At 37.6% G+C, this 25,992-nt stretch overlaps 1 protein-coding gene across 1 annotated transcript in view; it reads left to right on the top strand.

Moving 5' to 3' along the window:
• The first annotated feature begins 15,155 nt into the window (after positions 1–15,155).
• LOC141429548 (uncharacterized) overlaps positions 15,156–25,992 on the top strand; it is a 35,533-nt gene continuing 24,696 nt past the window's right edge. Inside the window, exons 1-4 of the mRNA XM_074089895.1 lie at positions 15,156–15,586; positions 18,855–18,949; positions 20,111–20,284; positions 21,802–21,955. Coding sequence (XP_073945996.1) covers positions 15,577–15,586; positions 18,855–18,949; positions 20,111–20,284; positions 21,802–21,955 — 433 coding nt within the window. The 5' untranslated portion in view covers positions 15,156–15,576. The remainder of the gene's footprint in view (positions 15,587–18,854; positions 18,950–20,110; positions 20,285–21,801; positions 21,956–25,992) is intronic.

The following is a 25,992-nucleotide window of genomic DNA, read 5'->3' as shown; positions in this document are numbered from 1 at the left end:
TGAAAAGGATACACTGATATAAGATAACAAATCAATTGCTGATGTTTTTAGTTCTGTGCTATATTTAGTTTATGCGAGCATTTGCATATTATTATTAAGGTCTGTAATAAATGTTCGTCGTTATTGCTAAGTGAGTAGTGATTTCTTCATAGCAGGATACGTATAGAATGTCGTAAATCGTCCCGATTGTTGATGTTTATGCCGCGGGTTTGCGTGGGCGCATGTATTGGTGCCACTGCGACGGCTAGACGGCAAGTTAAATGAGCTTATTGAGAAAAGCTCTCTGTTTATACTTTATACATAGCGTCCGTAATACTACAATGCCACGTAATCAACAATAGCTCTGACTAGAGAATACCCTCTTGCGTTATAATTAAATATCTCGGTGTAGGTAGGTGCTCAGAAGCGATAAGTCCGCCTATTGCTTACCTTAGAAAATCTCTATGTATATATTCACCAACACTGTTCACCAACAGTGGTGTAGCGGTATAGCACGCGGTACGGAATACCGAGGACCTGGGCTCGATTCCCAGTGTTGGTCTTATTTTTCTTTTTTTTTTGTGCATCTATATTTCAGTTTGTATTTTCAATTTAGGTTTTACGGGATGACCGTAAAAGTACAAATTTGGAATTGAATTAAAAAATACAAAAAGATTCCAAAAAACCAATCTCTATGTATATACTTGTGTTTTCTGTACTGCGTTGGTGTGCAATAAAGAGTTATTGTATTGTATATATGTCGGCGGCCGATCGTTAAATCCGCTAGATCACGAAATTCCTAGGCATATCATGAAGTGGCGCCATTTCATGAATTGGCTAAGTGCTAGTTTGTTAAATTAAAGACAAATGTCAGGCTTGGAAAGCCTGTATTATGGTTTTTGGTTTATTTCAATGCATTCAAAGAAACTCAAACGAAAAGAAGTTTGTTTATTGTAAAGGTTGCCTGGAAGAGATCGCTCTGAAGCGGCCGCTTAGTACTTACTTACCTTAAAAAATCTCTATATACATACACATGTGTTTGCTGTATTATGTGTCGGTGTGCAATAAAGAGATATTGTATTGTATTGTATCATACGAATACACTTCTGTTAACCTTATTATTTTACATCGCCGTCGCGTCACGTCTAGGGCGGCGATAATCTTATGTAATCCAATGACAGTTGTTAACGAGTGTGCAAACGCACGTGGCCGGCGCGCCACTCACGCGCAACACCCGGGTGTCAACGCACGGATGACTATTGTTACACTATAAGCAGACCATAGCTTATAGGTAAGAAATATAAATTTATAATAAATATAAATAATCCTACGAATATTATAAATGCGAAAGTTTATGAGTGAGTGAGTATGCTTGTTACTTCTTCACGCTGAAATGGCTGAACGGATTTGGATGAAATCTGGCAAAAAGTTAGTTATAACCTGGATTAAAACATAGAATACTTTCCCGATATCCCCATGGGATAGGGATAAAATCTCGAAGTAACAACCGCTGGGTTTAAAGTCTTGAAATCTTGGGCAGTTGTTCTTAACACAAACATCAATGACGACCACGATAAAAAATTTAGGAATTCCCAGGGGAATTTTGTTATTAGAACCGGATAATGTGGTAAAATAAAACCATTATCGAAACGATGTCGTATCGGTTTAGTAGACACATTATTAACTAACCTTTGAACGAATCATGGCAGTTTTGTTTATAATTTGCCTTGTTTGATTTTGGGTCAAATTTTACAACTCGTAGTAGTCGGATTAACTTGAAATTTGCTAAGTACATATTATTGGATGACAATGCAAGTACAATTAATAAAAAGTACAGTAAGCGAAAAAATAATAATACGGTATTTGACAATTTTTTATTCATTTTATAAATTAATGTATACAACAGAATTATAAAGGTTTGAAATTCAAGATTAGGCAGAGAAAAACTTACTTGTATGTGACGTCACATGCAAGAAGCGCCATATTTGCTGCATAGAGAAAAACGTTTTAGATTTATTTAATCGTATGGCACCTTTTGTATATCGCCTTAATGTTTGTCACTCGTTTAGCACCACCCAGGGGACACGTGCAGGGTTGTGGTGGGTTTCTCCTGCGGACGCGAGTAACAATCGTCCCCCATTTTAGAAAGAGACAGACATACAGATTTTTTCAAAAAATCGCTGTAAACCCAATTTTGAAGCAAATTATTTTTTCTCTTCGCTAAACATTGTCTGTATATTTATAATGTTATAAACAGGATATGGTAAATTCAACAGTTGTCAAATATCGTATTTAATCAGCTATCCTAGTGATTTTGCATGGGATTTGACCCCAAAATACATGCCACGTAACACCAGCCACTGTGTCCTGATGAGATCACCCACTAACACTCCTGCGCATTACCAGCGCCGAACCATTACAAAATTGTATCGATTAAAATGCAAAGCATCGACCGGGCTACAAGTCAGTTTATGATGTAGAAAGCGGAGCTCTGATTGTGATCTAAGGGATGATGGAAAGATAAAGGTGGGTCCTTGGAGGGTGAGTGTATACCTATATAGGTAGGGAGGCACATGGAATCAGTTACAGTGGAATATATACGATTTCAATAATGTATATAGACGATTGAAATAATTAAGGTTTGTTTAGGAAGACAAGAGATAGGCTTTTACAGTTACAAGATGGTGATAAAAATAATATTTACTAACTTAATAACTCCCTAAATCAATAAAATAGCTATCCAGTTTGTGTTTATAAACACTTACTCTTCCTTACCAATATTATAAATGTGAAAATATGAAAGTTTGTTACTTCTTCACGCCTATATACGTCCCACTGCTGGGCACAGGCCTCCTCTCATAAAGAGAGGGCTTGGACCGTAGTTCCCACGCGGGCCCAATGCAGATTGGGAAATTCACACACACCATTGAATTACTTCGCAGGTTTGTGCAGGTTTTGCTCACGATGGTTTCCTTTATCGTAAAGCTTATGGTAAATATCAAATTTAATTTTGCATAATGAATTTCGGAAAACTTAGAACCTGTTTGAACGTCGGTCGGAAGACTTTCCTACACAGTTCCCGTGGGATAGCGATAAACGTATTGTTCGCAGATGGAGTCGCTGGCAAAAGCTAGCGTCCACATAAGACCTCGATAAGTATTTCACAATGTAGAGTGGAATCGTTGTAAGATGTGTTTGCAATAAAAAAAATGTAACATGGATAAGGAAACATTTTCTGCTGAAGCTACATAATTATCACTTGCTAGTAAATAAAAACTGGTACACTCTAATGCCCATTACAGCAGTGATAGAACTGCATTCTTAAACCTTATGTAACTTTAATATTAGTCCTTTCGATTCTTTACATAAACATAAGCTAGGAGTATGGGGAGTCAGTTAATGAGTTGATAAACTACTTGCGTAAACTGCTTTAAAAGGTTCGGCTGGAAAAAAATGTTTTTGTTTGCTCGTTTGGACTTGCTACCATTACCACTACTAGACTATTATTGTATTCCAATCCAATTCATGACAAGCGTAAACAAATACGCCATTAACCCGAGCATAGACATTTAGTGATGTGAAAACCTAGAACCTATTCCAAAATTATTAATCTGTTCAGTAAATCGATTATTTATTAATTGAATAGATCAACATATTTTTGTCTATTTTATTATTTATAATACTTGATTTAATTCCAAACACTTTATTCAATTATGAAAGCAGTAACTATTGTTTCATTTTAAGGAAAGTAAATAAAAATCGCTTATTCGTCCGCGCATTAATCGATTTTAAAATGTAAATTTTTCCACCATCTACTAGCCATCCACAAGCTAGCTATGCTTCTACAGATTATACACATGTTTCAATAAAGAAATAACGTCAGAAATGAAAAATAAATATTAAAATCACGTGAATTTTGGTGAAAACAGTGACATCTAGTTAAAAGACACGAATCATAGATAAATGTGTTATTGATTCGATCCAGTGGGTGTTTATACACGAATTTTGACGAAATCAGTTTGTTTACACTTTTAATGAACTGGATTGGCATAACGTATATCTAAATTCCAAACGTCATCCGCAACCGTATCTGCGGCTGTCTTAAGCAATACAGATACAGACCTGTGCGTCGAAGACTTAGCGAAACAGTATTGTTTCCGGCACCCTATTACGGCTATAGTTTAAACTGTACGCTGACACTTACCCGACGGCGATGCCTACTTACGCAAAGCACGTTGGTTTAGTAACAAAACTTTATTAGTTATTATAATATACTACACGCGTATACCATTAGATCGAACAGTTGAATAGAAATACCATAATTTTACCAAATTCCCATGCGCATCCCCAAATATTCATCATCATCATTATCAGCCAGAAGACGTCCACTGCTGAACAAAGGCCTCCGCCTTAGAACGCCACAATGAACGACAACTCGCCACTTGTACAATACAATAACTTAATGATACGAGTATAAGCGTCCTAAATATCTTTATGTATTTATTTAAGCGAATTAGTTCGTTGAAGTGGCAAAGGGCAGGCCATGTAGCACGGAGAACAGATGGCCGTTGGGGCCGAAAAGTTCTCGAGTGGAGACCGTGGATCGGCAAGCGCGGCGTAGTACGTCCACCAACGAGATGGACGGATGACCTGGTTAAAGCCGCGGGCTCACGGTGGATGCAGGCCGCTGCCAACCGAAGCAACTGGAGATCTATGGGGGAGGCCTATGTCCAACAGTGGACGTCTTACGGCTGAGATGATGATGATTCAATTTATACTTCGTTTTTTTAGCATCAGAAAAAGGGTAAACAGTCTTGACGAGTCTTTTTATTGAAAAATGTTTTTATAAAAACAGTAATTATTACTTATGATACCAATAGCATGTACTCGTAAATGATCATACTCGTATTGTCTTTGCTAATTTTTACTATTTGCTGTGACTTATTTTTCAAAAGTGTTTTTCAATAAAAAGACACGTACCTAAACTAATGCTATAAAGACGAATTATAGGCTATAAAAGCATTTATGCCTGTCAAAAGATCTATCACCGATTCCGAAAAAACTCATTGAGAAGAATTTTGCAAGAAACTCCACGAAGAAAGTATATATTTTTAAACCGATTTATAACATCGCGGATAACCACTAGTAAATCATAAATAATCACCATTTCATCAAATCTCATCACCATTATCTGCAAAATACCGAAAGAGCATTAAAGGAAGTCGTAAGTCCTAGCTCGGAGCGGTTTAGCTAAAACAATTTGATAATCACCCTTGCGTAAGCCTATTACGTCTGCGCACAGTCTAGATCGCCCAGTTTATACCTAAAATAGCTAACATGTGAGGCTGACGCGTTATTGGTAGTAAATATATAGAGCTGATAATACTTCTGAACCGGTGGTAGATTTTTTGACGTTCATTAAGTGCTTGTTATAGCTTAAATTGAATAAAGATACTTTCACTTTGGCGTTTCTAATTCTAGTGTGTGAGTGTGTGATTGGTTAAAATAGAGTCGGATATGTAAATTAAATAGGTACATAACTTAGTTCGTTCTTGGAAATAACGGATTGGCATATTCCCATAGTCACACGAGATAGAAATGTCCGCATGTAATTCCTGAAGTGGCAAATGCTCTTAGCTTCCTTAGTATCTTTGTCTCTACATAGAGAGATAGAAAAAATTAAATAAATAAATAAATATCATGGGACACTTGACACCAATTGACCTAGTCCCAAACTAAGCAAAGCTTGTACTATGGACACTAGGCAACGGATAACATTACTTATATAGATAAATACATACTTAAATACATATTAAACATCCAAGACCCGAGAACAAATATTCGTATTATTCGTATAATTGCATGTATACATAAATTACGGAATGCGTAATGTATTTTTGGGAATTGTTCACTGTGTTTAGGTACACTGTATATCTTAAAATAAATTTTCTGTTAAATTTTGCAGGTTTCTTAAGTAAACCAACTTGAGATTTTTTGATTGATACGATTACTATAGCCACCATGTTACAGCAAGAATCTCGAAGTCAATGAAGTTGCATTGATGGTGTCGTCATCGTGTATTTTTTTTTAAATACAGTTTTGCCACATTAATATTTTCATTTTAACAGTGGTTGGATTAATTTGACTGAACACCCCAATAAATATTTTTCAAGATTTTACAATACAATACAACATTCCAGAAAAATCCTTAGCAATGTAAGAAATCCCTCTAATATTATAAATGTGAAAGTTTGTGAAGATGTTTGGATGTTTGGAGGTTTGGATGTTTGTTACTCATTCACGTCTAAATCGCTGAACTGATTTGTCCCGGTAAAGGACAAAGGCTAGTTTTTATCCCGAAAAATTGCATAGTTCCCGCGGGATAGCGATAAACGGATACTACGCGGACAGAGTCGCGGGCAACAGCTTTTTTTAAATAATTTCTATGTCTTTAAAGGGGGGTTTACCAGCTTCCATCCATATGGAGCAGCTTTCTTGCAGGGCGTGTGCCGGGTTCCGTACATCGCCTACTTATACGGGTATACTTGACATTATAAATACCCTGCTTTCCCACTCCGGGGCACTTTCTTTCCTCGCTTCACCTGCAACACTTGGTTACAACATTGAAGGAAAATGTCGCGAATATGTTGTGTAAGTATTATTGAATTTCTGTTTGAAACAACAGTAAACTAACGGGTTTGTTTGTTAGAATTTGACCTACATGACCTATTAACTACTGGGTATTTTTGAGCAGGCCACGATTTCGAATGGGTCCCGACTGTTGAACTTTAAATTAATTGACAGTAGGTATTCAACCTATAGACTACCAATACTGTTTTTTTCACTTTAAGTTTTATTTTTTTTAAATATATTTACTACCCGCGGGTTCACACACGTGACCGTTGGATCTTTGCAGTTAAATTGAAATTCTGAAATTTTATGGTGCTCCCGCATTTGCTGTTATAAGTGTTATGTTACGTTATAAAACACGATAACATTGTCTAACACTTTATAAATTTTGTTACAACTTGTTAGATGTTTAAAACGCTCCCACATTGGTATAAAAATGTAAAATAACACCATATATGTATTATATTCCATAATGTTATCATGTTATAGGTATAACATTTTAAAAGTTATATAACATGATAACAATCATGACATTTGTTAGAATTTGTTATAAAAAATGTTTTATAACGTTATATAACACTTATAACAGCCAATGTGAGAGAACCATTACTGAATTACTTGAAAATTTGCATCGCTAGATTTAGCATTTGAGATTTTGACATTTTGCGTGCGTATTTAGCTATCTGCATCCATAAACACACACAATCACAAACATTCGGAATAATATTAGTAGCACACACTAGCCGACAGCCGGTGAAATTAGCCAGCACTTGAGGTATCCCATCTTAGGCCTCTAGGTTGGCAACGCATCTGCAATACCCCTGATGTTGCAGATGTTTATGGGGGGGGTGGTGATCTCTTACCATCAGGAGAATCACATGCTCGTTTTCCATTCAGTCGAATAAAAACTAAAACCTTTTTAAACATGAATATCATTTATGTTTAGTGAAATAAACTCAGATACGACCCCTAAACATGTCGATCTAAACTCGATTTAACACGTGAGCTATCTGTGTTTATTTCACATAATTAGTAAAATTTTAGGCAATGGGAAATCACCACATTATTTTCCCAAGAAAGTTGTCATGAAGGTTCACTCCTCATCCAACGACAAAGACCACTCTGTCAAGAGTGTAGCAGCTTAGAAGCGAAAGCTTGGCTAACGTTGTAATTTCTTTTCAGATACTCCTGTTTCTGAGCGTAAGCTCTTCAAGAAGCGCCGAGCCAACCAAACGGAACATAGTCAACTCCTTGGCCGTGCCAGCCAACTTGCCGACGCGCCACTCGGTCACAGAACTACACAACCGAGTAGCCATACCTGTTCCCCAGCCAGTACCAATAGCTATTCCCCGCCCAGTGCCATACCCAGTCCACTATGGAGTACCGGTTGATCAACCAAGACCGGTACCAGTGGTAGTACCTCACCCAGTAGCCCATATAATACCTAGACCTGTAGCTGTGCCCATTGACAGGCCTTTTCCATACCCCGTGGCTCACCCTGTGCCGGTAACTATTACGCAAGGCGTAGGGTATCCTGTCCCGCAGCCATATTTAGTTGGGATACCTTCAGCTGTTCCTGTAAGGGTTCCTCAGCCAGTTCCGGTAGCTGTGAATCAAATTGCACAACCGGTCGTTCAGCCTGTGGCATCTTTGGCGTCGGGAGTTGCTCCAATTGGAGTGCGGGGTCAGGTGTTGGAAGCGCATGGACATTCTATTGTTCATCCGTATTAGTTCAAAAGATATTTAGTGACTGATGAAGAGTTTGTATTTTAAGGCGGGTTATTAAGAAGTCTGATGAACACACAAAGTTAAGTAGGTACTAAATAAAATGGTCCTAATGGTACCTAATTTAAAGGTAGGTATTTATTTTATACCAAGTCTGGGTGGAGCGATAGGCTCGACGACTAAAAAAAACTGTTTAGTCCGTCAGTAAGATACTTAAAAAATATTGTACACGTATTTTTTCTTTTGTTTGACAAACAAAAAATGTCGAGGACACAGTGCTTAGAAGTTTCGAGTGAAGTCACTATATGGTACGATTTTTACCAATATAATAGTGACGTCACAAGCCCCCACTCCGGAAGTTTGATGATCTATAGTCTATACCTTTGTCGATTTTTAATAATTTGATAAACCAAAAAATACGTGTCCCATATTTTTCCATAATCTAACTGTCGGACTAAATATAATGATATATTTTTAACCCAGTCGTTATTCCTATTGTAACAGCAATATATAACAAAAACTCAGAGATGCGAACCCGAGATTGAATCCACGATCCTCTGCTCGAGATGCCATAGGTAAAACCATTAGGGCAAGTTACTTAAGGTATTTTAAGAATTAATGTCTATATAAGGCACTTGTTTTATTTATAATGGATAGGATAGGATAGTAGAAAAGAACACATGGACATTGAAAGAACATTCCAGTAAACAAGAGATAGGTATATAATATGTACTTGTTGACCTTGTCGAACTGTTAAGATAATAATGTCCACACGTGAGATAATTCTGATAAGAAAGGATATACCTATGTAAACCAAATAACCTAGTGTATAGTGAGCTGTTTGTTTTGACTCATTGTTTTGTTATGAATTTCCTTAAAGTTAGATATTAAATAAGTAGACACCAGTGGCGTGGCGCAATAAAAACTGTGACATAAGTGATAACAAGTTGGCAAATGTACTGTACGAGTAAAGTGATCAATAAATCCCTATACCTACCACTCAATTGTATGGCTTAAAATATGTAAGGCTATTTTTATGCACGGTTATTTTTGACCCCCGAAAAGTGTTGTAAGTTTGACCGCTATGTGTGTCTGTCTATGGCACCGTAGCTCTTAAACGAGTGGACCGATTTGAATGCGGTTTTTTTATTTGAAATCAGGTTTTCCAGCGACGGTTCTTAGACATGTTTCATCAAAATCCGTTTAGCCGTTTTTGAGATATTGAACTTTGAAGAGACAAAGTCGGGGTTTCCAACTTTTTGTTGGTTAGGTTAGGTACTTATATTTATATTTTTTATTAAGGCAATATGGCCTTAATGATTTGATTCCAATGTAGGAATAGTCGTGTCACTAGGCTGGCATAGGCATACTACAAAGCGGGGAGAACAGCTTGGTCATTGGGGTCGAAAAGTTTTCGAATCTGTAGGCATAGCGTAGGACGTTCACCAACGATATGGGCGGATGACCTGGTTAAAGCAGCAGGCTCACGGTGGATGCAGCCCGCTTCCAACAGAAGCAACTGGAGGTGGATAGTGGACGTCCTACTGCTAAAATTATACAAATATGAACCCATTTTCACGCTTCTGTCACATTCCGGGTAAGGTTGTCGAATGAACACGTTCAGATTACGCCACTTGACTGCTGACTTGACAGAGCAATCTATTGTGTTTACGTGCTACTATAACTGTATCTACTCTTTACAACAATGAATCTTTATAATGATGCTTCTGTATTGGTTTAGACGTTAGGTTAGTCCTATTTAAAAATAGCTTTAATACTGTACTAAGAGTTAATAAAATATGTACGTTTCAAGATCATTTTTTATTTCACAATGATTTGCTTCAATTTCTCTTTATCAGTTTCTTTGTAATATCTGTGAACGTGATAGATGTGTAATAATGCTTATCTACAAGTATTTTTTACTACACATAAATATATAGGTACTTAAAAACATGTATCATGTCCATTCAATCTTTTGAGACGTTGCAATTCATTTCTACTATGCAGAGGAAAAAATATATCGCCAGATCAAACCAAAAAGTGACTATAACTATTGACAAATAAGTGCAGATCATATCATACACGAGTATTAATACTTAGGTATTTAAGGAATACAAGTTTTAACCGAATTCTCAGTGGCATAAAGTAGTTACTTTGTTTTCGAGCTCTTAAAAACGAAATTATTAGTTCTTTTGCTAGCTTTTGCTTGATTTTATTCTAAAATAGCTTTTGCTCGCGGCTTCGCCCTCGTGTAATTCGGTTATCGCGCGCTGTTCCCTCGAGAATTGTGCATTTTTCAGGGATAAAAAGTAGCCTATGTCACTCTCTGGCCCATAAACTATCTCTATGCCAAAAATCACGTCGATCCGTTGCTCCGTTTCGACGTGAAAGACGGACAAACATACAAACGCACACACCTTCGCATTTATAATATTAGTAAGTATGGATATGGATTGAATTAAGCTTTCAAACCTACTATAGGTATTTGTTTTTTATAACAATCACGTTACAGGTGATTTGGTTAAATATAAGGAATTAAATGCATGTATTTAAACTACAATTAAAGTCAACTTTTTGACTGGAGGTACTAAATAAGCAGCCGGTTTCGCTGGTCGCAATTGCACCTAACATTCCTCCTCGATTCGCGTCATCATACTCAATTTTCCGGAACCTAAATTGTCAGTAAAAGTGACCAATTACATTACTGAAATCTCTTTGAAGTAGGAAAAGTTTGGCCCCTGTCCAGTTTGCTATTATCTATTCAGTGGCGCTGGTTATGTAAGATGGTTAAGTATGGGGAAAATGAAAAAAAAAACCCTTCTTTGCTGGGATGTACACTTTCTTTAGCTCTGAATTGAATATTCCGGGTAAGATATACTAATCAATTCCGATTCTAATTGCCGCACAGTCTTTAATAACTAGGTAACTTTGTAGTCTTTATACATATAGTTATTTCTTACGAAACCCTTGCATCAGTTCAATGCTAAAGTCAACGCTGAACTCAAAACACGTCGTTATCTCTTCTAATCGCTCCGACAAAATGAGTACCTACACATTGTTTGACCTAATTGTGTTCGGCAGTCTGTCGACTATCATACCAGAAACAAAACAGCGGCGCAAAATTTGTCCCACCCTACATACAAAATTTGGCCCACCTACATACAAATTTTGTACTACTCTACATACAAAATGACCTATTTCTGTATACATTTGAGGGCAAAAATTTTTGCCGCTCAGTAATAATACACTGAGTTGTTTCTAAAATATTCCTTTATCTTAAAAAAAAAACAGGTTAAGGGTTAATTTAATGTGATTTCTGAATGTGTTTGTAATATAAGTCAACAAAAAAATTGTATGCTGATAAATGAGGCAGATAGCAATTATTGAGACAACGGTAATGGTTTTTATGGAAAAAGAAGTATTTATACGAGGATTTCATCCTAGAGGTATTTTTTTCCAAATAGGGCTATATAGGTATGTAGGTTCACAAAAAAAATGTACAGTTATCATATTGCAATAAGTAGATACCTAGTCCTTACAAATACTTGTTTGAGCTTTAATGGCCTAAATCGTCAAGTAATTTCAACAATATCTTATGAAAAATATAATTAAAATGAAAATGTATTCAATTACAATTCAATTAATCTAACTAGATATATTAAGGAATTACAAAATAAATAAATTGTAAAATGAAAACTTTGTAGTTTCTATGGCATTGTGCCCAAATGACTGGCAGTGGCAGCCATTCCTTGTTTGAATAGCTTTGCCAATTCTTTGAAAGAGATGTTGTCGGCTCTTTGGTCTGTTGTGTCAACTAGCCGGTTTTGCAAATCATTTAAGAGTCTATAATATGTACACTAGAACCCTATGACTATGAACCCAGAGTGTTCAAGCCGACTGGATTTTAAATGGAGTTTCTTAAACATTCTTGTCACTCAACGTATCCTACGTCTTCAAGGTTAGAGTGAATAGGCGGTAATTTAACCAGTTAGTTACTTACATGACTTTCTGCCAAGTTTCTTGCAGCGCATTCTTCTTGGCAATGATGGTCTTTCCGAAAGCGCTGATAGTTTAAAGATGACGTGTAAAAGTGCCCATTGCGGCCTATTTACTGAATAAATGATTTGGATTTGGATTTAGATTGACATCTTTGGCATCATCTGCACTTTCTACTAGGTTAGATAGATGCCAGTCACTGGTCATTGTGGTGAGCCGAAAGACATCCACTGCTGGACGTAGGCCTCCCTCAAAGAACACCACAATGACAGGTCGTATACCACCCGTGTCCATCGGTCTCCGATCTTGCACTGTAAAACTATTTATCCAGCAGCCCTTATTTTATCTCCAAATTAAATATCAATAATCTGCCGTCTATACTTTTTAATGGTGTTACGATACCTTTCTCGGCTCAGGTAAAAAACTTGGGTGTCTTTATGGACCAGACTTTATCTTGGGCGCCGCAAGTTAAAGAGGTAAGCAGGAAGATGTTTGCTGCTGTGGGGTCTCTGAGACGGCTTCGCAATTTTCTCCCATTCGCTACCAGGGTTGCGCTGGCAAATTCTCTTCTTCTGCCCATTTTGGATTATGCTGATATTTCCTATCTTGATCTCACTGAGGAGCAACTGAATAAGCTTGAGCGTATCCAAAATGTCTGTATTCGGTTCATATTCGGATTACGGAAATATGACCACGTCTCCACCTATCGCACGCATCTCAAGTGGCTCCCCATTCGTTTTCGCCGTGACTCTCATATTCTTTCTCTTTTATACAGCATACTTTTCAACCCCACAACTCCAGAATATCTCCAACAACGTTTTAAGTTCCTGTCTTCCATTCGGTCTTCCCAAAATTTACTTCTCACTGTTCCAATTTCTTCCTCTAAGTTCTATCATAACTCCTTCACTTGCACTTCAACCCTTTTATGGAACTCTCTTCCCCTAGATGTGAGGAAAGCTAAATCTCTTCCTATTTTCAAAAATCTCGTCAAGGCTCACTTCTTGACACTGCCTTCTTAGCTCTGTCCTCAGTCTTTCTGTGTTTATCTATTTTATTTCCTAATTTCTTATCCTTTTTCTCCCATTGCGGCCTAATTGTTAATTTATATTGCTGTATTATGTTAGTGGTTTATGTATTGTATAGTATTGCATGTATGTATTTTCATTTGTATTTATTTTAATGTTATTGATATTTTGTTTGTTTTTATTTTCTGTTTCTGTTTCCGCCACCTATTTTTGTAACATATTTATATAATTTCTTGTTCCCAAATGGTTGTCTGGAAGAGATCGCTTTTAAGCGATAAGACCGCCTATTGTCTACCGTAAATCTAAGTGTTTATATTATAAGTATTTTTACTGCTTTATGGTGTGCAATAAAGAATATTTGTATTGTATTGTATTGTATCCCACTAATATTATAAATGCGAAAATTTTGTAAGTCTGTTTGTTTGTTTGTTACTTCATCACGTCTTGCTGAACCAATTTAGATGAGATTCTGTATACAGATAGTTTGAGTCCCGAGGAAGGACGTAGGATAGTTTTTTATCCGGGAAATTTGCACAGTTCCCGCGATATAGCGATAACCGAATTGTACGCGGAGTCGCGGGTAACTGCTAGTTGTACATAAAAACAAAGAAAATATCAGTGAGCAAGAGAAAAAGATGTACATAGGCAAACTTATCCCTTGAAGGGATCTTTTCTAGTTAACCTTTAAAAGATTGACAGGATATCGGAAACAAGAGTACCTAGACACTGAGTCCAATGAAAACATAAAAGAACCGCAATTTCAAATCATCACCAGGTCGTCAGTCCCCCTTGTAAGGGTTTAAACACACAGCTTCTTCAGGTAGGAGACTGCCATTCATGAATAGATATAAGAATACATTTGCTCCAACGGCAAGAACTTTTTTCGACGACGGATTGCCCAGCGGTTAACCTGACTACGATCTTGAGGTCCCGGTTTCGATTGCCGATCGGAACAGATATTTGTATTAAAAATACAAATTGGTCGAGTTTTGGGTGTTTAATATGTATGTATTTACGTGTGTATCCATCTATTTAAGATTTTTATGCGTTGCAAGTACCGGTTTTAACACTTCCAGTACCTTAGGCGGTCGCCCTATCCTAACGCCGCTACTGTGCGTTACCCAGTCAGTACCCATAACACAAGCTTTACTTTTTTATGTTAGAGAGGCCAGACAAACGAACTAGTGGGTCACCTGATGTTAAGTGATCACCACTGTCCATTGACACCCGCAGCGCTTTACGCGATGCCAGTGCGTTGTCGGCCCTGCAGAAAATTGTACACCCGCCTCTTAAAGACACCCAGGCCTACTTTGGGACTAGGTCAATTGGTGTCAAGAGTCCAGTGATATATAATTATTTATATTATTATCTACTTGGCAACTAATTTGTGCGTAATGCCACAATCAACCAGAAAATCCGCGCGCAAAAATGTAATACGTACGCTGTATAATCAGTGTCACATAAATTACCGATTTCTTTCAATTTTACTTCACTTCATTTATATTTTAATAGCTATTCAAATCAATGAACTAAAATAATTTCCCCGCTCACCCGCGACCTCACGACAGCTAAGCTCATGCAAAATATGCGTGTTCATGCAGCTCCCCCACCTCCACACTGCAAGAACACACACAAATCACACAAACCCATCCATCACCACCACCACACTACACTGACGCGTTTCGAACTCAAACAGAGCTCATCTTCAGAGTGACACAACCGTACACCATGCTACCAGTTGTTAGACATACACCATGTACATGTATGTGTGTATGACATGTGTTGTGAGAGTCTAACAACTGGTAGCATGGTGTACGGTTGTGTCACTCTGAAGATGAGCTCTGTTTGAGTTCGAAACGCGTCAGTGTAGTGTGGTGGTGGTGATGGATGGGTTTGTGTGATTTGTGTGTGTTCTTGCAGTGTGGAGGTGGGGGAGCTGCATGAACACGCATATTTTGCATGAGCTTAGCTGTCGTGAGGTCGCGGGTGAGCGGGGAAATTATTTTAGTTCATTGATATGGACCTCCGCAAAGTAACGCCTGATTCAATAAACTATTCAAATCACTTTGAAAGTCCGTTATCACTGTTAATCCCGAAGTATTGGTGATAGCACTATCAGTAGTGATTATGCGGTGAGTTAGCCAGTCTGCGGCTTCACGCTGAGGAAGACGTCTCAGGACTTTATAAATAACCTCTCAAGAATAGTTAGTTCAGTGCCACAATGTACAAACGTAAGTATATTTTGTTATTCTCGTGTCAAGATCGTAACGTGTTTATAACCGCGTTAAACTGCTATATCGATAAGGAATAGTTTTGGTTAGTGTGTGATGTGTTGTTGTATTATGTTGTCGCGTTTACGCCTTCAAATTAAAGTGGTAAGCAAAATATACGAAGTGATTGTTCTTTGTTTACCTGCCGCTGTGTCACTAAAGCAGTAATGTGCGAAAGAGATATAAATAGTGCTTTATATAACGAATTACAAAATGGATGAGGCATATTTGAGTCAATTTACTGTTGCCACTGGGAGTTCGAGAACATTGTAGGTATTGAAGTTGAGGTGTGTTCCCACTAGTTCCATTGACAGTACTATAAATAATAGAGTTCTATATTCTATTGCTTCAGTACATTTAGTAGATTTTCAAAGTGTAACGCATGAAAGTTGTGACGTCATCTGGAATGAAGAATATCAGTAATTTCTCCAAAAGATTAAATTGAGCTTACTATTTGGACCAAATATTCTGGATTAACTTCGTCATTCCTTTTATATCTACGACACGTTTCAGAGTTTTATGGCACGATTATAATCGTACTGACTTAGTATCAGAGCATAATAACAATAACAAAGCAACCGAGTAAAAAATTACTAAAATATTTGCATCGACAAAATATCGACATTGTATTAATTGATTTAATACCATTAACTTCATAATTATAACTATTGTGTGCCCTTGCAGGGCGTCATGGACTAACTAATAAAAATACCAAATGTAACACCTTTCACAAATATGTACATGACCTTACAATGAAATAAATAATAATAATCGACATAGTGCGACATAATTTACTCCTAAGTAATTGACTGCGTCATTATCAAACTACGAAACTGTGTTTATTTGGCACCATTTAATGGCTCTTACATTAAAAACTGGCTCTTTAAGTCCAGAGAGCCTAATCACAACTTGTAGTCAATATACCTACATAGTTCAGATGTCGTGTTTCCAATTCTATCAGACAGATTTAGAAAGTGTAAAGAAAAGGGGTCGAATGGAGTGGTGCCCTTGTCCAATGAGGGCCATCGTTTTTTGTTTTTCGAGATGGCGCCACTGTTGCGTGAGGTTTTAAATGTGGCTTTCAAAGTCTGTTATTACGGGCGTGAAAACAAAGTTTAGATTAAAATCAAATTTAATACACCTTAAAACCGTACCATAAAAATATCGAGCATGCCACAGTGTTGCATAGTCCCCGTTTTGTTCGGAAAAAAGGGAGCACAAAGGTTTTCGAAAGACAAAACTGTCTCAAAACACAGACATTCAATGCCCCGGAACGCATATTTGCCATAATTAATTTAAGATATTGCAAAATATTCACAAAATTACTCTAATTATAAATAAACCCGCGTAGCTCACCCAAAAACTATGAGATTTGACATTTCGGGAGACCTCACGCTACACTAGCGCCTCTAGCGGTGAATTCATACGCGATAGCCCTCATTGTATGCAGAAGGTCACTGGGAGCTACTCGTATTTTTTCCCTGAATATCTTTAAAGCTCTTGCTCTGAATATCTTGTTCATCATCATCCCAGCCTATATACGTCCCACTGCTGGGCACAGGCCTCTTCTCAGAACAAGAGGGCTTGGGCCGTAGTTCCCACGCGGGCCCAGTGCGGATTGGGAACTTCACACGCACCATTGAATTGCTTCGCAGGTTTGTGCAGATTTCCTCACGATGTTTTCCTTCACCGCAAAGCTCGTGGTAAATTTCAAATGTAAATTCCGCACATGAATTTCGAAAAACTCAGAGGTGCGAGCCGGGGTTTGAACCCACGACCCTCTGCTTGAGAGGCGATAGGTCAAACCACTAGGCCACCACGGCTTCCTAGGCCACCACGGCTTCAATATCTTGAATATCTTGTTATGATTGGTTATTTGGAGTTTTTTGTATTTTTTATTTCAACTCCAAATTTGTTACTTTTACGGTCATCCCGTAACACCATATCGAAAATACAAACTGAGACATGGATGCACAGAAAAACCAGAAAAAGAGACCAGCACTGGGAATCGAACCCAGGTCCTCAGCATTCCGTGCTGCGTGCCATATTTTTCTGTGTATCCATGTCTCAGTTTGTATTTTCGACTGAATATCTTGCTCATTGAATTAGTGGTATCAATCAGTCAATCCAAGGCAAATGCCCAAGTTGCCCAACTGACCGACCTGGCATTAGGTTTTAGGCAACTTAAAGCAAAAGTATATTGAACGAACATCCACTAGAGACAAGTGAATAAATAGATATATTCTGGTGCTTCATTTTCACTAGGTACGCAGTTGTTTGAAATCATAGAACTATTACGAGAAATAGAAACGTCATACTTAAAACAAAATGAGAGAATCAAAGATAAAACGTGATGACAAAATATATGTATCAATATTGGGTCCATATTGACTCTCATAAAATTCTTATTCCTATTCATTATTTTAGTACCGATTTATGTTCATAATAATCACTCTTCATATTTTTTTTTCTCATAACAGACAAATGTCATAATTTACTTATTAATTATCTCGTATGTACCTGCGTGTTCATTGGTAAATGAGAATTTAAAAAATAAAGAATCTTGATTAACTGCACCTATCCTATTTTTCATATTTAATTAAGGGCATAAAGGTACCAGGTAGCATAAATTACTAAAATAATTCAAGTAACGAGAGGTAATATAGTATACCGAACTTCTAACTTAGAACTTGTAACCAAAAGTCGAATATGCAGAAAGCTCGCGAACGTGTAGTCAACAGCATATACCTACCTATACAGTTCAGTCAGATGTAGTGTTTCCAATTATATTTTTAACTTCTCATAGTCGTAAAGTACGTATTTATGCTGGACCTAGACGACATAAAATTACTTTTTATTCTAGAACATAAAGTAAACTTTTCGTCTAAGACTAAGGCAATCAGGTTTCAGTGTATTTTTTAATAATTTCATTATTACATCAATCACATAAATCAAAACAAATAAATAAAACTATATATAAATTTATAATTATATTAGCAATGCATGAAAAATAGAAGGTACCTAGTAAGTGCCCAATATTTCCTCTGTTGTTATTTCATCTCCTCGCAATCGAAGTGAAAAGCAGAGTGTAAAACTCGAGCATTAAACCCATTTTCCCCTCGACGTGTCTATCCGCCCTCGCCGTACCGGCTCGGGTGGCATGAACGCCTCAGGTAAAATGGTTCGTTTTTATTCTCTTTTTGTACAATCTACTATTTAATGCTTTCAGAATTCCCACTTTCGATGGAGAACATCCCGAGGCACTCTGGCTTCGGCTGCTTGTCCCTCAAGTTTGGAAGCATTTTTTCAGCGCTTATAGTTATTGTAAGTACTATTTAAGTGTGATCGTAACCTTTGTTTTTTATCCACTTTCATCATCATCATATTAGCAGCAGGACGTCCACTGTTGGACAGGCCTCTCCCATTGGTTAGCTGATATTCATCTTCTGGAGGAAGGCTGGCGCCCCACGTCTAATCCACTTTATCAATTAGGAAAAAAAGGCGATGATACAGTCACCAGCATTCATATCTGCCACAGCTGAGCGCGCAAAAATATCTGACACGTCCTTCCGGCCCTAGAAATAGAGTCTTATCAGATATTTATGCACGCTTGTTGTGTCAGATATTGGTGCTGGTGACTGTACTTACATAAATATTGCGTTTTATGGCGTTTCTTTCGTCAAAATCAAATATTGTTGCACAAAGTCATACTAGACGGTTGTTTAATTCTTTAATCCGCACTAATTCTTGCTTATCTTTAAGATCATATTTAAGAACCACTATTTGTCGTCTTGTGCCTGAGTCTTCTTTATTATCATTAATGTTGATTATTCCATCACCTTGTTTTAATGTGTCTTCTTCCTCTATCCTCTGTGAAGTTTGCCTGGACGGAATCACTCTGTAACAATAAGGCCGCCTGTTGCGTAGGGGAGATGCGCCATGAAACGGACCTTTAACTTTGAAATATTATTACACGGTACTTAAAAACTTAGGATAATATTGTATTTAATACACCGTATTTTATGAAAATTAAATTTATTTTTAGGAAATATTATAATTGTAAATTTTCTCAATCTACTATTTTTCTTGCAGCAAAAATGTTGCCACACCACTACTAATCTGTTCGCGGATATAAAATAACAGGCGTTTAGTAAAAGCGTTGTTAATCTTATCAAATAGATTAATAATGTGTCAATTTTGCTAATGCGGAATATCGATAAGTGTAACTGCATCACAATGTTTAGCTTTTAATAATTTGTTACCATGCGAGAAGTATTGATATGGTCATGTCGCCCGCTAGCTAAAATAAGTAAACGGTAATACCTATTGTAGCGACAAGATTGCTTAGTTTGCGAACTGGCTAACAGTCATTAGCTATACAGTTTGTAGCCTCAGTAGTTTCAGTCTCAGCATCAGTAATCAATCAGGCATGACTGTAACCAACGTAAGCCTATATTGCATAAAAAAAGTGATTTCTGCTTCCAGCTGTACTCAGTCTTGGCTCTGGCACAATGCTTAGCGGCCATCAGCGTTCTCCCCACCAAGACTACACCTGACGACTATGCCTTCATGCTGACATATGGGCTGGTGGTGACCGTGACTATCGTGCATTCTGTCACGTTCTTACTAACTGCCATCATGTTGGTCGGAGTACTCCGGGTAAGAAGCCAGTAGTGTAGTCTAGAGCACCGATTAAGTTTTACAACAGACTATTCTGCCCTCTTAAGCCGAAAGGCGCTATGTCAATAAAATCGCTTTTCTGTCATTTACACCATGTGATGCAGAATCAAAGTCAAAGTCAAAGTCAAAATATCTTTATTCAATTTAGGCTACAACAAGCACTTATGAATGTCAAAAAAAATCTACCACCGGTTCGGAAAAACCTCTGCTGAGAAGAATCCGGCAAGAAACTCAACGAGGTATATATATATTTTTTTAAAACAGATTTACAATATTATTAAATGACATGTATACATCACAAGTATTTAACACAACTTTATTTTTAACACAGCGCAGAATGTTTTAAGCTACACAATAGTATTAATAACTCAAAAGTGTTTTTTTTTGAGATAGCGCCTTCTGGCTTAGGACTTTTGGCTATTAGACCTATAATTAAAAGTGGTTTTTAATTTAGCAATCCAAATAGCAATTGATTTAGCACCGAGTTTACGGTAGAAATATGCCGCTTTCAACCGAAGCAACCGAAAGTTTGTGTAGGAGGCTTATATCGAACAATGGACGTCCTACAGCTGACATAATGATGATTGATTAGATGATTCAAAATGCTCAATTATTTAAATGCCGTAAGGGCTACTGGTTGATTTGCGTAAGTGATCAGTTAAACATCACGGATGAAGACCTTCAAGGGTTGGAAAATTCTTGGCCCTTTGGGTGATAGATTTTTTGACAATCAATCAAGTCGTCTTTAAATAAAGATATTTTAACTTTGACTTTTATTTTTAATTGTAAGTTCACAAAACTAAAATCTACGAACCATTACTTATTCAGTTGGAAAATTTCGTCCACATAAACCAAAGTAAGTAACAGAGCCCGATAATTGCCAAAGTAAAATGGTTGTGGCCGGAGCACGTCGCTTGAAGAATTGACGGCTTTTGAAGATAATATTGTGTTCATGAGTGAAGATATAAATAAATAAATAAATATCACGGGACAATTCACACCAATTGACCTAGTCCCAAAGTAAGCTTAGCAAAGCTTGTGTTATGGGTACTAAGCAACGGATAAATATAATTATATAGATAGATACATACTTAAATACATATTAAACACCCAAGACCCGAGAACAAACATTCGTATTTTACATACAAATATCTGCCCCGACGCAGGAATCGAACCCGGGACCTCAAGCTTCGTAGTCAGGTTCTCTAACCACTAGGCCATCTGGTCGTCTAAAGTCCGTCGTCCGTCGTTCGTCCGTCCGTCTAAAGTCGTCTATAGTCCACATAGTAGACTGATACTCTGGTAAAAGCCCTATAATTACGTTATACGCGGGGGTTGCAGGACTACTAATTTTTGCTTTCATTTGGGGAAGTTGCTGGACATTATCAGCAGTAGAGTCTTTCGACTGACAACAATAAAAAAGAAGCTTGCTTAAGTTTTCGGAAGATGAGCGTTTTTCAGTGTTTGAAAATCTTGAATGGCCTCTGTTTTCCCAGGAGCGCCCACGGCTGATCCGTCCGTGGGTGATCTGGACCTCTCTGCAGGTGACGGCGTATATTCTCCTGTTCATCTTCTTCACCACCATCAACATGATCAACAACTTTGCCGACAATAGCCTGCCCATATACTTCATCGAGTTCCTCAGTCTACGTAAGTTCCGTTGATAATAAATATTACATGACCATACCAATTGGCCTAGTCTCAAAGTAGGCAAAGCTTGTGTTATGGGTACCTTCAACAAACAAGCAAACGACATACCTACTTAAGGGGTTGCTCTTCCATACAAACCTACGGACACCCCGCATAGCTTCCACGGACATGTTTTCTTAGAGGATTTTTTGAGCATAGTAAATTATGGATATGCTCTTCAAGCAAAATCCAAAAAAAAGTAACTTTATTGCATCAAGAGTGCAGCGTGATGCAGTAAATTTTGATGCATTTTACCATTGTATGAGTACAACTGACAGTGTTCGCAGCGAGCATGTAGTGACATCTTATATGGGTGCGTGAGTCAATGTCACAAAATCAAACTATTGTAAATAGGTATCGACTATTTCGTGTGGTCACGTGACCATCACCTTTGGCTCAGATAATACGACAACTAAATGAGAAAGCATTAGATCACTGAGAGATCAAGTTCAAGTTTCTGAGTCTAGTATCTACTTTTTTTGTTTTTAAATCTGTTATTTTCGTAAGTTGAAACGCCTAAACTATTATTTCTGATTAATGCAAGGACGCAAACTGTAAGTAAGACGAAAATAGGTAAGTTACTTTTAAAATTGTCATTTAAAATAATAATTATTTAAGTAACAGACCCAGTCCTCGGCAAAAATTATAACATTGCATACTTTACATACATTATAATGCGGTGCTTCGATCTAGGACAAGTGGTTTAAATTCAACTTACAAATTCTGAACAGATATTAGTTATTTACTCTTACGTAGACAGTAGCGCCACTAATTTATATAAAGCATATTTATTCTCACAATAAAAGGTGCTAGGTGTAATCACTAAACTAATTAGTTAAAAAATAAGGTCTACATTCAACATACATTGCATGTGTATGTATGAATATCAAGTTTTACAGTGAGGCTCAAATAAATTCCTACATATCACGGCATTTTTACGGCCGCTAAATCTAGGCTCGGTGAATAAAAAGGTTTTCACAATCGAAGTAGTTTTCGTACCTTTTTTATTATTATAACTGGCTAGATAAGTAAAATTTAAACGTCATTATAATACATTTTTGTCACAACGTCAAGTCAATGAGATTGATATTCAAAAGCAATTATGTTTGAATAATTATGGTTTGAACACAAATCAAGAAGTCAAAAGTTGGCGGACGAGAGGAAATTAGCAAGAGTGCAACTCTTAAACTATTTATGTATGTACGATTCGATGATGAAAAGAATACCTATGTAATTGGATACACGGGTATGTTTATTTTATCATTTTTGTCAGAAACATTAATATTTGTTACAAGAACACCAGAGGCAGGGCTGTAAGAATTTAATTCCTACTGGGTGGCCAAAGTATGGCTTATCGTGTGTACCAAACTTGTGGTCTGCAGCAACCTACTACGATGCCAAATTTCCCTAACTCTTAGTTGCGTCGTGAACATTTTCACTCCATAGAAGTAAGTCGCTTCCCACCGTCTGTCTGCATATGTACGAGTATGTACTGTATGTACTCTATTATGAAGTGATTCAAGATTTTTTATTTTATTTATAAGTGTGAGAAACGGCAGGGGTTATGGTTTTGGAGCGTATGTATGGTCATTTCTTTCGCACGCTATGCAACAAGGCCTTGATGCATCTTAGCAAACAACAAGACAAGAGCAGAGACAAGAAAATAAGTCTTTGTTAGGAGTGACACAGGTTGTTAATTTTATGCGTATGTTAGTCTGTCTGTGTATCTTTCCGTCGGCCCATCCGTCCGTCCGTCTGTCGATCCGTCCATCTGTCTGTCCGTCTTTCTGTCTGTCTGTGTTTCGAAGTGAACACTACATCATTATTGTCCAGTGATGACATATGGATCCGAGACGTGGTGCTTTACTTTAGGCCTTATAAATAGGCTCAGAGTTGCTCAGCGAGCTATGGAGAGAGCTATGCTTGGGGTTTCTCTACGGGACCGAATCAGAAATGAGGAGATACGTAGAAGAACAAGGGTCACCGACATAGCCAAGCGAATCAGCTCGTTGAAGTGGCAATGGGCGGGCTATATAGCACGGAGAGCGGATGGCCGTTGGGGCCGAAAAGTTCTCGAGTGGAGGCCGCGGATCGGCAAGCGCAGCGTAGGACGTCCACCAACAAGATGGACGGATGACCTGGTTAAAGCCGCAGGTTCGCGGTGGATGCAGGCTGCTGCCAGTTGAAGCAACTGGAGGTCTGTGGGTGAGGCCTATGTCCAACAGTGGACGTCCTACGGCTGAGATGATGATGATGATGATGGTGAATAAAGTTGTACCAACTGTACTTTAGTCGAAAATTTTACTATGACCTTTAAAATTTATAAGTATTTTATTGATAATTAGAAGCAGAGTCTTGAGAAATAGCTCATGTTAGGAGATAAAGAGATCAGAAGAGGTATCGTTAGATTTGTCTCTGTTAGGAGTGACACAGGTTGTTAATTTTATGCGTATGTGAGTCTGTCTGTGTACCTTTCCGTCGGCTCATCCGTCCGTCCGTCCGTCTGTTGATCTGTCCATCTGTCTGTCCGTCTGTCTGTCTGTCTGTGTTTCGAAGTGAACATTACATCATTGTCCTATTTTTTAATTATTGTTTACCAACGCACACACCAAACCTTTTATCCTAAAAAGCTGAAATTTAAGATAAGGAAAAAATGGGATTTATTATGTAGGTACCTACATAAAATTCTACTGGTTCGTAACTATTATTTAGTTTTTAGGGTTCCGTACCTAAAAAGTGCCAACGGAACCCTATTTCTGAGACTCCGCTGTCTGTCTGTCTGTCTGTCCGTCCGTCTGTCACAGGGCTCTATCTCTTGAGTCGTAATAGTTAGACACTTGAAATTTTTACAGATTATGTATTACTGTGGCCGCTATAACAACAAATACTCAAACCAGAATAAAACAAATATTTAAGTTTTTTTTTTGCTAATGTCTAATGTTGTATAGATAATGGTACGGAACACTTCGTGCGCGAATCCGACTCGCACTTGGCCAGTTTATTTTAATACCCAGGGTATTCAATGTTATATATTTAATTTTACAACTCTATCTCCATATCACTAATCTCTGTAAATTTTACATGCAGGCAGAAAGGAATAGCAAAAATCTAAATTCAATATCAGGATATTTTGAAAAAGATAAGTATTGTTCACAAACCGATCTTAATGACGATGATGATGATGATGATGATGGTCGTATGTCATCGCTGCCGAATTCTAACTTTATTCAATGAAAGACATGGAGAAACTTTGTCACAAAGACATAGTTCAGATAATTTGATATTACGCTGTCCGTCCGTCTATTTCTATAGGATTACTTAAAACTGAAGCAAACTGAAGTGGCAGTGGCCGGCCATATCAGCCGAAGAACCGATAACTGCTAAGGTAAACGAGTAAAAGCCTAGCGTGGCGAGGGACGCCCTCAGACTAGGTGGAGCGATGATCTTCACTGGGTAGCTGACAGTAACTGGATGAGAGTGGCCGAGGGTCGTGCTCAGTGGCGTGCAATTGGAGACGCCTATGTCCAGTAGTGGGCTAAGATAGGCCGATGATGATGATGATGACTTAAAATAAGACAATAATCCCACTCATATTATAAATGCGAAAGTTTGTTAGTCTGTTTGTTTATTCTTTATTACCTTTTCACGTCTAATTCGTTGAACCGATTAGGATGAAATTTGGGATACAGATAGTTTGAGTCCCGTAGAAAAACATAGGGTAGTTTTTTTAATCGCAATATTCCCGCGGAATAGCTATAAACGAATTCTACGCTGACAGAGTTTGCGTGCAACAGTATGTAGGTACATTAGGGGATTTACCTACTGATAGTCTGATTTACGTCCTTATGCTGTAACTAAAAAGCATCGGTCACTATTCGTACACCTAGGTATCTTATAGTCTGTCTGCTAATACTATTCTGTATTTATTAATACACAATTCCTTCAGATTCAATGCTAACTAACTGCATATAACTTTTGCCTGGAATCATTATATGGCT

Source organism: Choristoneura fumiferana, chromosome 7 (assembly GCF_025370935.1).
Source record: "Choristoneura fumiferana chromosome 7, NRCan_CFum_1, whole genome shotgun sequence".
Taxonomy (NCBI): domain Eukaryota; kingdom Metazoa; phylum Arthropoda; class Insecta; order Lepidoptera; family Tortricidae; genus Choristoneura; species Choristoneura fumiferana.
Note: the sequence above shows the minus strand (reverse complement) of the source record. Positions and strands in the feature narration are given on the sequence as shown.